Source organism: Puntigrus tetrazona, chromosome 8 (assembly GCF_018831695.1).
Source record: "Puntigrus tetrazona isolate hp1 chromosome 8, ASM1883169v1, whole genome shotgun sequence".
NCBI classification, from domain to species: domain Eukaryota; kingdom Metazoa; phylum Chordata; class Actinopteri; order Cypriniformes; family Cyprinidae; genus Puntigrus; species Puntigrus tetrazona.
Window position 1 is genome coordinate 19,090,277 of NC_056706.1, and position 13,934 is coordinate 19,104,210.

The following is a 13,934-nucleotide window of genomic DNA, read 5'->3' on the forward strand; positions in this document are numbered from 1 at the left end:
TATTTATAGGATTTAAGTGATATTTAATGTTTTATTTATTTCGATATTGAATCACGGGAAACAAATAGCAGCATACATTTTTTTCAATTAAAAAAATTTAAGAAAAAAGGGGACAGATCAGGCTATCAGACAGGAATGCAGTATTAGATTAAGCTGAACTTGTGAGGAGTCACATGGGAATTTTTCCCAATTACCAGTTTGAACTGGATGACCTCTGCCTAACTAGAAAAGAGACTTTTTACGTTAACTCTCACTTTTTGTGCATGAAATGCTACCTGAACGATGCAGCTGCAAACCAGGATGTACCTGACTGAATAATATGACACCCATCATGCTTAACTGCACATGAGGATCCCATCAGTGCCACAGAACAAAACGCAGAGATTAAATTTCTCTTCAACATGCTTGGTTTGTCAGCACTATAGCCACAATATCCTTCGCTACTTATCTGTGATGCAGTGTTTACCTTGAGTTTACAGCAGGCACCAGCACAGGAAACGTTGCTTGTGCAGTTGATTGACAGCTGAAGTGAAAACTTGACCTTGAGGGTTACTATGACAACATGTTAAGGTGCAGGCGGAAACCTTTGTGTAATATTCACATCTATTCGGCTTCCTGATTGAGCCTGGACACGATTACCCGTTCACTGCATCTTTTTTTCCTCCTAGCTAGCTGTCTGATATTCTCCATGACGTACTTACGATTTATTTATGCAATAAACATTCAACGTAGACAAAGATCAAAAGTAAAGGAATAACTGTAGAAATGGCTCTTTAATTAATATATGCATGTTGCAACATGTGAAGAAAAATGTTCACAGAGGAAATGATTGACCAAAATGCAAAAAAAGAGTTACATGGACGCTATGTCGTATGATCTAATGCTCAAGGCACACAGGTGTTACACAGAACTGAGTAAATGTCATAAGGTTTAGAGGTTAGCGATTCATGTAGAAAATGTACACGTGTCAGATTTTTTTAGCATTAAGTTGTCCGGGACTTTTGATAACAGCATTGTGTCCGCTATAATCCAGAAGACGCTTGGCTTTAGAGATCCATGTTTATACATTCAAATGCGTGCTGTCCAATAAAACACATAAGTCAGAAGAATGTCTAAATCTTCGGGCCGATATGTTCCCTAAGCGACCTCATTTCCTTCTGCGACGTGTGCCTGCAGACCGGCTGCGAGCAGTGCTGCGGATGTTCATGTACCTTTCTTCCACATCTTGATGCAGAGAGAGGCGGAGAGTCTGGTGATGAAGAGCGGATGAAGGGGAGGAGCGAGAGCAGGCGGTTGACGGGGTGCTAGAGTTGTCCGAGGTTCCCATCGCTGGAGCTTCACCGCTTCTGTCCATCTCCGTTATCCCAGAATCTGAAGACCTTTGTTTCTCCTCTTTGTCCCTCAGTCTTTCTAGACTGTTACTCAGGGTGCTGTTCTCCTGCTGCAGGATCCTGATCCTCAATGAGTTTGCCTTCAGCTGCTGCTCCATATCACACATCACATCACCTGTAGCTGTAGCACACACAGACAACTGCTTATGAGTGACAGGCAGAAGAGGAAATGACCAAACATTTAACTATTTAATGTCTGTGCACTAAAAAGGATAAAGTACAAGTCATTTTTCTGTGAATCAATCCGCACTGGTAGCTGTATGTTTTGTGCTGTAGATTCGGTATGAAGTCAGTCAATGTCAGATTACACAAATCTAAGACTGTGTGTGTGTGTGTGTGTGTGTGTTTATCTCACTCTGGGGTGCTGCTTGTGGGTTGAGCTCAGGAAAGGCCACCAGTAACCTCTCTCTCTGGGTGGCTTCTTCAAGCATCTCTTTCAGTCGAGACGCTCTCTCCTCCAGTTCTGTGATCTGTGTCTGCTTCTTCTGTTTCTCAGTACTCAGCAAACTACACTGGGACTGCAGAGAGAGAAACTCTAAGGTTTAATTTCACTAGCGTGACCTAATGTAGTCGGGCTGATTCGGTCATGATAAATGTTCTTTTAAATGTTGTCACCTGCTGCTGTGTAAGTTGCTCCTGAAGTGCATCTTTTTCTTGAATGATCTGTGTGAGTTTGTTGGCAAGATCGTTTTTTTCATCCTCACATTCTTCCAGACTGCTATGCAGATCTTCAGTCTGCTGAACCAGCACGTCCAGATGCTTACGCAGAGCTGCCTGTTTCACTTGAAGCGCCTGTGCACAAAATTAACAGTGTAATTAATTGATTTTTTCCATTAAATATCCTGTTTAATTGGAAATACGTGACGTTATGGAGGTACACACACACCTCATGTTGGCGTTGAAGACTGTGGCTCTTGGCACTCTCTTTGCTCAGCAGAGTCTGTGTACTTCTGAGCTCCTTCTCCAGGTTTTGCCTGCTCTCCTCTTCCTCTCTTAACGCGGTCTCTAGTGAATGCAGACGATGAACTTCCTCCTGTAGTGCAGTCCTCTCAAATTCTATACAACAAAAAAGCCATTTTTTGTTACGACAAAACCATTCCTGCAGGCTTTTTCTATATTCTGTAAGGTTCGCAAGAGAGCCACGGGGAACAACCATGGAGTCCCCTTTTTTGAAATTTGAGAGAGAAAAAAAGATTATTAAGACTGTGTTACTTAAGCCAATAAATAGTCTGTGTGTAAATAAACACATTCATAGAAGATATATTTAGTTAATTCATTCTTAATATTTACTATTTTAACATCATTCTTAATATTTAATATAACACAGTATATACATCAAATCAAATTGTCCAGTTCTTTCCGGTGACCAGTATTTGACGATGTCCTTCTTACCAAGACTCTGTTTTACTTCTGTTTGCGAATTCACTTCTGCCATGAGTTCAGAATTTCGGTCTGCTAACAATGTCACGCCTGTGAATGAAAATGGTTATTACTTTATATTGTTTGACTATAACAGAAGAGTTATCACATATGAGTTAAAGTCTTTTAAAGAAACTCTCACCTTTCTTTAAATCCTCCTTCTCCTCTTTCAGCCTCCTTTCTGCTTCCTCTCCCTTGGATTTCACCTCCTGCATTCTGCGCTCCCACTCCTCCTCCGTCTTCCTCCTATCCTCCTTTTCTCTTTTGGCCATCTCTGACAGCTGTTTTCTCAGCCTCTCTCTCTCACTCTCTGTCTCTTTCAGCTTCTTTTTCAGCGGCTCAACAGTTTCTCTCACCTCCAGATGAAAAAGAACAGTCATGAAAATCAAACGAGTGAAACGATGTGTGCGCACGACCAAACTAAAAATCTTCTCATGCTTCACGATAACACAGCCCCTCACCTCGAGGACGTGTTTTCCCACGCGGCTCAAATCTCTACGCTGCTCACTTGCCCATTGGGAAATATCACACGCAGACAAGCGGCCCAGCTGCTGCGTTTCCTCCACAGCTTCCAGGAAGCCCTGCATGGAGCAAGGCAAACCCAGAGACTGGCACAAAGACACTAGAGCGTCACTGCTCTCCTTCATGACCGCCTGAACGCAAGCGCAGGCCTCACAGGGCAGCAGGGCGGACTCTACGGTCTGACAGCCTACGGTGTGAGCAGACACGCAGGAGCCTGCGGCGGACACTCTCTCGTGTTGGGGAGTTGAAGCTGAGCTATTTGTGCTGGTTTCACGGATGCTGGTCATGGAAGGAGTTTTCGCTGCTGTTCCGGAATGAGTTGGAGGTGGCTGTCCATTACTTTTTCTCTGAAAGAAATGCGAGGATGGTTTTGGATAGGCGTTTATTAAGTGTTGTGTGCTTTGTCTTTACCATCCTTCTCACCTCTTGTGTTTGTTGACTGCTGAGCTGAAGAAGGTTCCTCCAGTAGTGTTTGACCACAGGGCCGATGGAAACAGAGATTTCATTCTGTTCAGAGGATGAAGCTTTCTGATTTTCAAGCCACAGCTCAGCGTGAATGTTAAAACTCTGGAGAAGAAGCATTAATCTTTGACAAACACACAAATGTTCACAATGACTTGGGGAAAATAGAACAGTACATTTAATTTGTTACATTATATAACAGCTTAAAAATGCATAAATAATAACACATAAATGCATATTTAACTAGATACCATCATCAAAAGAACATCAAGTGAATAATTTACTTTTGTTTATGTATAAAATTGCATGTGGAAGCAATTATATATATATATATATATATATATATATATATATATATATATATATATATATATATATATATATCTACATAAAATCTACATAAATCAACATAAAACATACATTTGCTGTGAAGTTAAGAAACAATGAACTACAAATTGATTAAGTTACCTGTCAATCAGCAACTCTTGCAGGACTATATGCGAGTGCTGACTGAATTCTTCATCGCCATCCACATAATCATACTCTTCTAAAAGCCTCACTAAGTCCAGGTTACATGATAGTTTATCGGGAAACTTCCACGATGGAAAACGGACCGGTCCAGTCTTGGAAAATACGTCCAGAAGCGCTCCCTGTAAATCAATAAGATCTCTGCGAAGACTGTCGATACAGTCCTGACTACCTAACAAATGAGCCATTGTTTAATTTTCTAAAACTAGTTTTGTTGTCAGATACTTCGTGAAGTAAGATGCACGAACATGTGTGTTAGCTCTATTTACATTAGGTTTCCATGGTTGCATTGTAGGTGGAGGCTTTTCTTTTCGACTACATTTCCCACAATCCCCTTTGGCCTGGTTACCGGAAGTGTCTTCGTTTGTCGATTTCTGTGTTGTGGCGGTTGGCGCAACGAGAGGTTAGTGAGTTGTATAAAATGTTATAGAATTTATACTACTTTCGGTCGTTTTCGGAAGTTTATGGTGTCATTTGTCTAACAAATTACGCCTTAAACTGATATCAACATTTTATTTTCCTTAGCTTATTTGATTCGGCCTGAGAAGAGCGTGTGGTGTCGCAGTCATGCCGCCTGGGCCTGTACAGATCATGCAGCCGGAGCTGAATAATAAGGTATTAAACGATAATTTATCGCTATCTGTTCTTTTAGAGATACTACTGGAGATTCGTCTGATTTATATTTAGTTGTTAACATATTTGCCTTCCATGCACATGAAGCATGTTAATGGATCATAGTATTGAATGTTTGTAGATTATGTTTTGAGTAGGTTTAATGAAACGACCTCATCTAGCTTCTTGTCATAATTTCATTTTTTTCTTGTCATAAGAGTCATTTTTCCATTACGCTCCTTTTGCTATAATTATTATTGATTTATTTTTTTTTTTTAATCAACAGCCCGAGGACCAAAAGGAAGAGACTCCAGCCACAAAGCCCATTGTTGGGATCATCTACCCACCTCCTGAAGTCCGAAATATTGTTGACAAGACTGCTAGCTTCGTGGCCAGGTCGACATTATATCAACAACAAAATGTATTTGCTATGCTTTTTTTAAACTATTAATTAACCACTGTTTTGTTTGCAGGAATGGACCCGAGTTTGAGGCCAGAATTCGACAGAATGAGATCAACAATCCAAAATTCAACTTCCTCAACCCCAGCGACCCTTACCATGCCTACTACCGCCACAAAGTCAACGAGTTCAAGGAGGGCAAAGCTCAGGAGCCGTCTGCAGCTGTACCTAAAGTCATGCAACAGCAACAAGCAGCGTCACAGCAGCTTCCACAGAAGGTCAGGATCCTGTTCATGCTTTACAATACACCCTAGCAATCTAGCGGTCTGATTTAAAGGCCTTTTTAGATTGTTATCCAGTAATTACACATTTTTGTGTTAATTTAGGTTCAAGCACAGGTGATCCATGAGGTCCCCAAGGAGCGGTGGTCCCCAAGGAGCCTCCGCCTGAGTTTGAGTTCATTGCCGACCCTCCTCCATCTCAGCCTTTGACCTGGATGTGAGTGAAGCTAGGCTGACGGCACAGTTTGTTGCCTGAAATGGCCGCCAGTTCCTCACGCAGCTGATGCAGAAGGAGCAGAGGAACTACCAGTTTGACTTTCTTCGACCACAGCACAGCTTGTTCAACTACTTTACTAAACTGGTGGAACAATACACAAATGTAGCGCATCAATACAGAGAATGCTGAGATCGGTCAGACTAAGGAATGGCTAATAAGAGCTGAGTATTGTGAGAAACGTGAGATATTATGTATACACGTTATTAAAGTGTAACTTAAATGGTTGGCTTCTTGCAGGTTTTAATCCCCCAAAAGGTCTTCTGCTGAAAACTGAAGAAGGAAGCAGAGAATCCACGCGAGTTCTGGACCAGGTAATTAATTCAAACATGCATTTCAGATCAAATAAAGTTCATTTTAAGATGCTGCATAAGGCAAGCCTAGTATGATGGTGGTGTATAATGTTGATTCAGGTGTTTTAAAACCAATAGAGAGAACTTGGGTGAAACAAATAGGGGAACTGAAATCGCTAAATATATTACATGCCATATTATAAGCAGATATGTCACTTTGTGATCATTTTATTCAGGTGAGGTATCGTGTGGAGTGGGCCAAGTTCCAGGAAAGGGAGAGGAAGAAGGAAGAGGAGGAGCGAGAGAAGGAGAGAGTGGCTTATGCTCAGATTGACTGGCACGACTTTGTGGTGGTGGAGACTGTGGACTTCCAACCAAATGAGCAGGGTGAGCATGTGTAATTAACATGTCATTTTAGATATTTCAGAATGTTTATCATCACACACATCATTGCATCAGAAGAATGCTTGTGGTTTTTCATGGCAAGAAATTTCCTAAATCCCTTTCTATCGTTCTATTAGCCGGTTAGATCTCATTTTTTTATTGTAAGATAAGGGAAAGTTATTTTTGTACTATAATAATAATAAAAATCGAATTAATATTTATTTAATCTGTCCATATTAATAACTGTTAAGTTCATATTATTAAATACCAATAATTTATTTTGTAATTTACTACTATGCAAATTTCAGGTAATTTCCCTCCTCCGACAACTCCCGAGGAGCTGGGCGCGCGTATCCTGATCCAGGAGCGCTATGAGAAGTTTGGAGAGAGTGAGGACGTGGAGATGGAGGTGGAGAGTGAGGATGAAGAGGATGAGAGAGGGCCGGGTGGAGCGGACACGCGGCTCAGCTGGATCAGGACACACAGCTGCAGGACATGGACGAGGTGAACATACCGGAAGAGACGAGGGGGATTTCGTCATGCTTGCTTAAAGAAGTTTCCTGTTCGCATTAGAAAATAGATGAGGAGTTTGTTGAAATGTGTTAACGTTCACTCTGACTGAGTAGCATCTGTTCTTCCTCTCTCAATAGGGTTCTGATGACGAGGATGATGGCATGAAGGCTCCTCTACCTCCTGATAACCCCCTGCCACCACCTCTGCCTCCTACCCCGGACCAGGTTATTATCCGCAAAGACTACGACCCGAAGGGTAAGGGCATTTTAAAAACTCACTTTTAGCGTATTTCATACATCTTGAACATATTTGCATCCACTCACTTTTTATCTCGTCTTTCAGCGTCTAAGCCTCTGCCTCCTGTGACCGTCCCTGATGAGTACCTGATCTCTCCCATCACTGGTGAGAAGATCCAAGCCAGTAAGATGCAGGAGCACATGCGCATCGGCCTGCTGGACCCCCGCTGGCTGGAGCAGCGTGACCGCAGCATCCGAGAGCGTCAGATCGAGGAGGAGGTGTACGCTCGGCCTGGACATTGAGAGCAGCCTGAAGCAGCTCGCCGAGAGACGTACCGATATCTTCGGTGTGGAAGAAACGGCCATCGGTAAGAAGATCGGAGAGGAGGAGATACAAAAACCAGAGGAAAAGGTAAGGAACGCAAAGAAAAAAAATACATGTATAGCCACTGCTCGACACTAATAGTAGACAAATGAAATTACAGTGAAACGTGTTTTAAGAGAAATTCAAAAATTCTACAGGACCAAAAAAAAACACTCTTCCTAATCAGACATTTGTGTAAGTAATAAATAAATATATACACTCCATCCTCTTGTCTGTGCAGGTCACATGGGACGGTCACTCGGGCAGTATGGCTCGTACCCAGCAGGCAGCTCAGGCTAACATCACCCTGCAGGAGCAGATTGAGGCCATCCACAAAGCTAAAGGTCTGGTGCAGGAGGACGACACCAAGGAGAAGATCGGCCCCAGCAAGCCCAACGAGATTCCTCAGCCGCCCTTGCCATCAGTAATCCCCAGCCTGCCCAAACCCTCTCCACCGGTCAACACAGCACCTCCTGTGAGTCTTGAAAGATCGGCTTGATTGAGCAAAACACAAAATGAAAGTGCTAGTTATAACAGGGTTCTTTTGTATATTCCAGATGGCACCTCCGGTGCGGACCACGTTGCTCCCTGCGGTTCCTGTCATACCCAGACCTCCAGTGGCCCCTGTGGTGCGCCTGGCCCTGGCCAAGTTCTGGCCCCCATGCCACCCATGCTGCATGCCCCACGCATCAATGTGGTGCCCATGCCACCCTCTGCACCCCATATTATGGCTCCCAGACCTCCGCCCATGGTGGTTCCTGCTGGTGAGTCTGTTGCATAATTCTGTTAGATACTTGGTTCACATTTTAATAAATAGTCAATCAACAGACATTTATGTCTGTTATCAATAGTTAATATACTTATTTATATTTATAATTATTGTTATTTAATACACATTTTTGTTATACAAGTAGTTTGATAAAATAAACATTAATTTGCATTCATTTTATGTAATTGTTCTAATTCATTTTTATTTTTCAGCATTTGTACCTGCTCCCCCTGTGCCTCAGCCTCCCAGCACCGTTTCCGCTCCCATGCCTCCGGCTCATCCTCCACCTCCTCATGATGACGAGCCTTCTAGCAAGAAAATGAAGACCGAGGACAACCTGATTCCAGAAGAGGAGTTCCTGCGCAGGAACAAGGTATAGATAGCATTGCTGCAACAAAGTGTTTTCAATGCACTTAGCAATTTTTTTTTTTACCCTTATTACATGCCAGTATTTATTAATCATTTTACTTGACCTTTGCTGTTTTTGTTTTTTTTAGGGACCGGTTTCAGTCAAAGTCCAGGTGCCCAACATGCAGGACAAGACCGAATGGAAGCTAAGTGGCCAAGTGCTGAACTTCAACCTGCCTCTCACAGACCAGGTAAATGCTTTGCCTATCTAGTATCTGTATGCATGATTTCTACATATATTAACTACTCCTCTTTAGAATTATACAAAATATGCATAAAATTTATGAAAATGCAAGCTAATGAAATGCCATATTGTGCCCTTAGGTGTCTGTCATCAAGGTTAAGATCCATGAAGCCACCGGTATGCCGGCTGGAAAACAGAAGCTGCAGTATGAGGTAAGTTATTTCAGTAGAATAAGATTATTTAAACCTCGAGTGCTTAAAAGAGCACGGCACGTTAGTTACAACACTACTGAATATAAAATACTTGCTTTAAGAACTGACATATCATGTTGTTTGATTTGTTTTCCAGGGAATTTTCATCAAAGATTCCAACTCTCTGGCCTATTACAACATGAATAATGGGTCCGTCATTCATCTGGCCCTTAAGGAAAGAGGAGGAAGGAAGAAGTAGATCACCCATATTCATCATCTGTTTCAATCCTCCATGTTTACTGTGCTTATAATAACCCTGCTGCATTTGTACGCTTCACAGAACTTGTGCTGTGCTCTGTAGAAAAACTGCAGGTCAATGTAATCAGTGTATTGTGATTATCCTACAAATGTGTTTGAACATTCAATTTGTGAATGGTTAAGACATTTAATAATATTGTAGTCTCCTAGCAAGCTGCCCTATTTTTAGTTAAGCTTTTCGAAGTCAAGCTTTGAAACATTGCATTTTGTTGGATGCATAATAAATACTTGTCAATGGAAAACGACCTAATAAATTTCAGTAACAAATGTTGTAGCCATATTGTTTTTTTTCTCCTCACTAATATTGACATTACTTATTTTTCATATTACCGTGTTTCAATTTTAGTCGATATGGCTATTATTAATTCAGACTGTTTATAAATGTCAATTATATGCCTAAAAATACAGCCCTTCACTTAAACGCAGAAAATCCCGGTAGCTTTTATTTTGAAAGCGTGGCTTTAGCGGAACTCGCGTCACGTTTTCGTAGAGGTCACAGGTGAAATGTTTAGCGGGAGATACTAAAATCAACACAAGAGTAGGTCGACCAGATTTTATGTGTTTTTACTTTATCACCGAATCAAACTAAACCAACAGTATACTGTTGTAAAACATACCAGGTAAGAAAGTGAAGCTACTCGGCTGTTAGCATACAGCAACATGCGCGCGCGACTACTATAGATCGTTAAACTTGACTTATATTGCGCTTATATTTTATCCCACGTGACGTAAAAACGTTCAGCTGATCATTTTCCATGCCCCCAGTCATGTTCTCGGACGTGATCGTGCCGAGGGAGACGCTGCTGTCCGCTCCGGGCTCCGACGAGCCGGTGTTTGCCCGACAGCAGCCCTCGTTCAGCGGCTGCTCGGAGAGATTCCGCCTCGGCGAGCGCAGCTTCAGCCGCCAGTACGCGCACATCTACGCCACCAGACTCATGCAGATGAGGGACATCCTCACCGACAGAGCCAAGCACAAGTGGGGTGAGACGCGCCGTCTGTACAGTCGCTGAGAGGCTCGTGTTGTGGCTGAAGCGCTGAACTCGTGTGTGTGTGTGTGTGTGTGTGTGGCAGGCGGCGCGGCGCCCGTCCGGAAGCTGTGTGACCTGCAGACGGGTGAACAGTGTGTAATAGTGGGCACCGTATTCAAAAACATGGAGCTGCAGCCCTCCATCCTGAAAGAGATCAGCGAGGAGGTAAAACCCCCAGATGCTTGTGTTCTCTCCCTCCTCCCTTGTTTTTAACGTGGCTTTTCTCTCTTTAGCACAATCTGTTGCCCCAGCCACCTCGCGCCAAATACATCAGCCAATCAGATGAGCTCATTTTGGAGGATGAGCTGCAAAGGATCAAACTGGAAGGCAACATCGAGGCACCCAAGTTTGTGACAGGTGGGATACAGGGAGGTTTTCAGCATATATAAGACAGTCAGTCTTACAATCTGATCTTCTCAAACATAATGCTTTGTTGTCAAATGGTGTTTTCAGGCAGCGTAATTGCCATCATGGGTGCAGAGAAGAATGATGGGAAATTCACTGTTGAGGACTTCTGCATGGCCGACCTTCCTCCACAGACACCCAGACAGCCTCTCAGCTCAGACAGGTACAGAAACTCATCTCGCATGACCAGAGATCCGGAGATACCAACTTTATTATAATTTTTTATAGACATACAGATAGGGATGCAACAGTGCTAAACATGTGGCTAATACATTAGAATGTGCTATGTGAAATATATATTCATTTTGAATTTAGTAAAGCTTACATTTAATAGTGTTATCTAATTAATAGTATTTCTAAAATCAACATTTAAGTGTGTGTTACATGATGGCAGTGGTAGTCTTTAAAAAATAAGGCAAATAAGAATACCAAAATATATAAAAATAATAATACATTTAAACTTGTTTAAAGTTGCCATGAAATTCTATGATAAATACTATTTTTGCAGTGTTTATAATGATGTTTAAATGTTATTTAGCGCTTACAGCATTTTTATTATGCTTTTCCAGGCTGATTTTAGTGTGACGGTGTAGAATCAACGTGACTCATTTTGACTTTTTACCCTTTGCTGTTTTACTGGTTGGAAAGGTTTGTGCTTCTTGCCTCTGGCCTGGGGTTGAACGGCAGCAGAGCAGACAGCATGATGGGATTGCAGCTTTTAGTGGACATGGTAACCGGTCAGCTTGGAGATCAGGGGGAGCAGAGCGGAGCAGCATCCATCTCTAGAGTCATACTAGCTGGGAACATGCTGAGTCAAAGCACTCAGGACAAAGACTCAACAACCAAGGTGTCAAATAGGCCTAATTTTTAAGCAGCGATGTCTTACATCTCAAGCAGGATTCTGTAGCATATAGTGAATTAGTCTTGTGAATTAAACTCTTTTACATCTGAAGGCAAAGTACCTGACTAAGAAGACTCAGGCTGGGAGTGTGGAGGCTATCAGACTGCTGGATGAGCTTCTAATGCAGCTAGTGGTGAGTGTTTTCAGCTCGATGCGTGGAGACCAAATCTATTGTGCTTTATTCAGTAAGTTCAGTCCAGTTTTAAAAAGTAGGTAGTAAGGAGTAGCGCAATATTGTAATGCATTACTTTTAAAAGTAGCTTTTCCCAAAGCTGTTGCTGAATGCATAATGATGGCCTTTTTACAGTCAGTGTGTGATTTGTCCACTACAGGCCTCTGTATCCGTAGATGTCATGCCCGGACAGTATGACCCAACCAACTACACTCTACCCCAGCAGCCCCTGCACCGCTGCATGTTCCCTCTGTCTGTGCCCTTCCCCACCCTGCAGCTGGTCAGCAACCCTTACCAAGCCATCGTAGATGGTGTCCGGTGAGCAACTACCTGTGTTTCGTCCTCCTGTCGGTGGTATGATGTGGTGAGCAGCCCGTGACGGTCAGCGTTTTGTGTTCTCAGGTTCTTGGGCACATCAGGTCAAAATATCAGTGATATTGTGAAGTACAGCAGCATGGAGGATCATCTGGAAATACTGGAGAGCACACTGAGACTCCGCCACCTGGCTCCCACAGCGCCGGACACACTAGGTGCGCGCAGACTGGTTTTTAATGACATTTTTGATGGTATTTTTTTGTTTTTAAATGGGCGTTGTGGGTTATTTTAGTGTAATATCTGTGTGCCTTAATTCAAAGGAGCAAAATCAAGAGCTGTGCATTAATGTGACTGATTTTTCGGTGATGATCACATACACACCAGACAATGACATGACAGTAAAATAACAGAATATTACATTTAAAAACGTTATATATGTTTATTCTTTAGTATTCTGATACAGAGACCCAAAGGTTAAGGAAAAATATGATACGGGAGAGAAAAAAAAAAAAAATAATAATAATAATTTCAGTGCTCTTGCTTTCTCTCATAATACAGTTTTTCCTCCCGCTTCTGATTATTTCTATAACATTTGTTCATTGACTACACCTGTGCAAAAGAATAGACAAGCATTGAAATATAGTTTCTCCCTGTCCTTTTAGGGTCTCTGTATTCCTGAAGATACTGATTTTTATTTACATTTTTCATTGCATAGTTAAAAAAGAACTTGGATCCTGAGTCACGCTTAACAGGAGTGTTCTGTTTTGCTGACTTACAGGCTGTTACCCCTTCTATCAGAAAGACCCCTTTATTATGGAAGAGTGCCCTCATGTGTACTTCAGCGGAAATGCACCGAGCTACCAAAGTAAACGAGTCACAGGTGAATATAAAAGACTGTTTAATAATAAAAAAAGTTGCATTGTATTTTAAAAAATGGCCAAGCATTACCAGTATTTATTTGCCTTCCTATTCATCGCAGGACCTGAAGGACAGGATGTTGTCCTGGTAGCGATCCCAGAGTTCAGCAGCACACAGACGGCCTGTCTTGTGAACCTGCGCACCTTGGAGTGCGAGCCAGTCTGCTTCTCCTCTTTTTCCACAGAGGATGGCGAGGACAACGAGATGAATGTCAGCCATTAAACACTCACTTGTTTCTGTTGTCGTGCTGTTTGTTAATAAAGCTCCCTCTTTTGTATAGAAACGGTCTTATTCTTCTGTAATTCTTGTAGTGTTACATTGTACAGTGAACCTTGTGTTTCTGAAAAATTATTCAGACATTATTTATCCCTGTGTATTTACCTAAATGTACCTAAAAGGTTAAATGATTTAGGTTTCTTTATGCATAATCCTCAGGAGAAAGTCAATTCTTTCGATGCAGTTCATGTGTGTAGATAAAACGTAATCACATAAACCCTTGATTATATAAATTAGAACCAATTTCTCTAATAGTTATAGCTTTAAAGACCAGGAAACCATCTAGTTCTCAACAGAAAACAGGTGCTTTTCATTTACTGAGAAACACTGTTCAGGAAGCCTATAATAATAGATAGATCAGGGCCCGTAT

At 42.0% G+C, this 13,934-nt stretch overlaps 3 protein-coding genes and 1 pseudogene across 3 annotated transcripts; 2 read left to right on the forward strand and 2 right to left on the reverse strand.

Moving 5' to 3' along the window:
* Nucleotides 1–1,147: 1,147 nt before the first annotated feature.
* LOC122350732 (coiled-coil domain-containing protein 157-like) lies at nt 1,148–3,747 on the reverse strand. Its single transcript, XM_043247420.1, has 7 exons — nt 3,272–3,747; nt 2,953–3,166; nt 2,784–2,861; nt 2,278–2,447; nt 2,007–2,183; nt 1,747–1,909; nt 1,148–1,512 (listed from the first exon to the last, which is right to left on the reverse strand). The coding sequence occupies exons 1-7, from the start codon at nt 3,617–3,619 to the stop codon at nt 1,148–1,150; spliced, it is 1,515 nt and encodes a 504-aa protein (XP_043103355.1). The 5' UTR covers nt 3,620–3,747.
* A 511-nt stretch (nt 3,748–4,258) lies between these two features.
* LOC122351072 (coiled-coil domain-containing protein 157-like) lies at nt 4,259–4,575 on the reverse strand. The gene has a single exon (XM_043247926.1). The coding sequence runs from the start codon at nt 4,508–4,510 to the stop codon at nt 4,259–4,261; it is 252 nt and encodes an 83-aa protein (XP_043103861.1). The 5' UTR covers nt 4,511–4,575.
* A 54-nt stretch (nt 4,576–4,629) lies between these two features.
* LOC122351047 lies at nt 4,630–9,816 on the forward strand (annotated as a pseudogene).
* A 213-nt stretch (nt 9,817–10,029) lies between these two features.
* Nucleotides 10,030–13,571, forward strand: LOC122350065 (DNA polymerase delta subunit 2-like). The gene is made up of 11 exons (XM_043246260.1): nt 10,030–10,169; nt 10,315–10,530; nt 10,621–10,742; nt 10,811–10,934; nt 11,031–11,145; nt 11,631–11,829; nt 11,936–12,016; nt 12,216–12,373; nt 12,458–12,585; nt 13,149–13,250; nt 13,350–13,571. Exons 2-11 carry the CDS (start codon nt 10,317–10,319, stop codon nt 13,508–13,510), a joined length of 1,404 nt encoding a protein of 467 aa, XP_043102195.1. The 5' UTR covers nt 10,030–10,169; nt 10,315–10,316; the 3' UTR covers nt 13,511–13,571.
* Nucleotides 13,572–13,934: the final 363 nt, after the last annotated feature.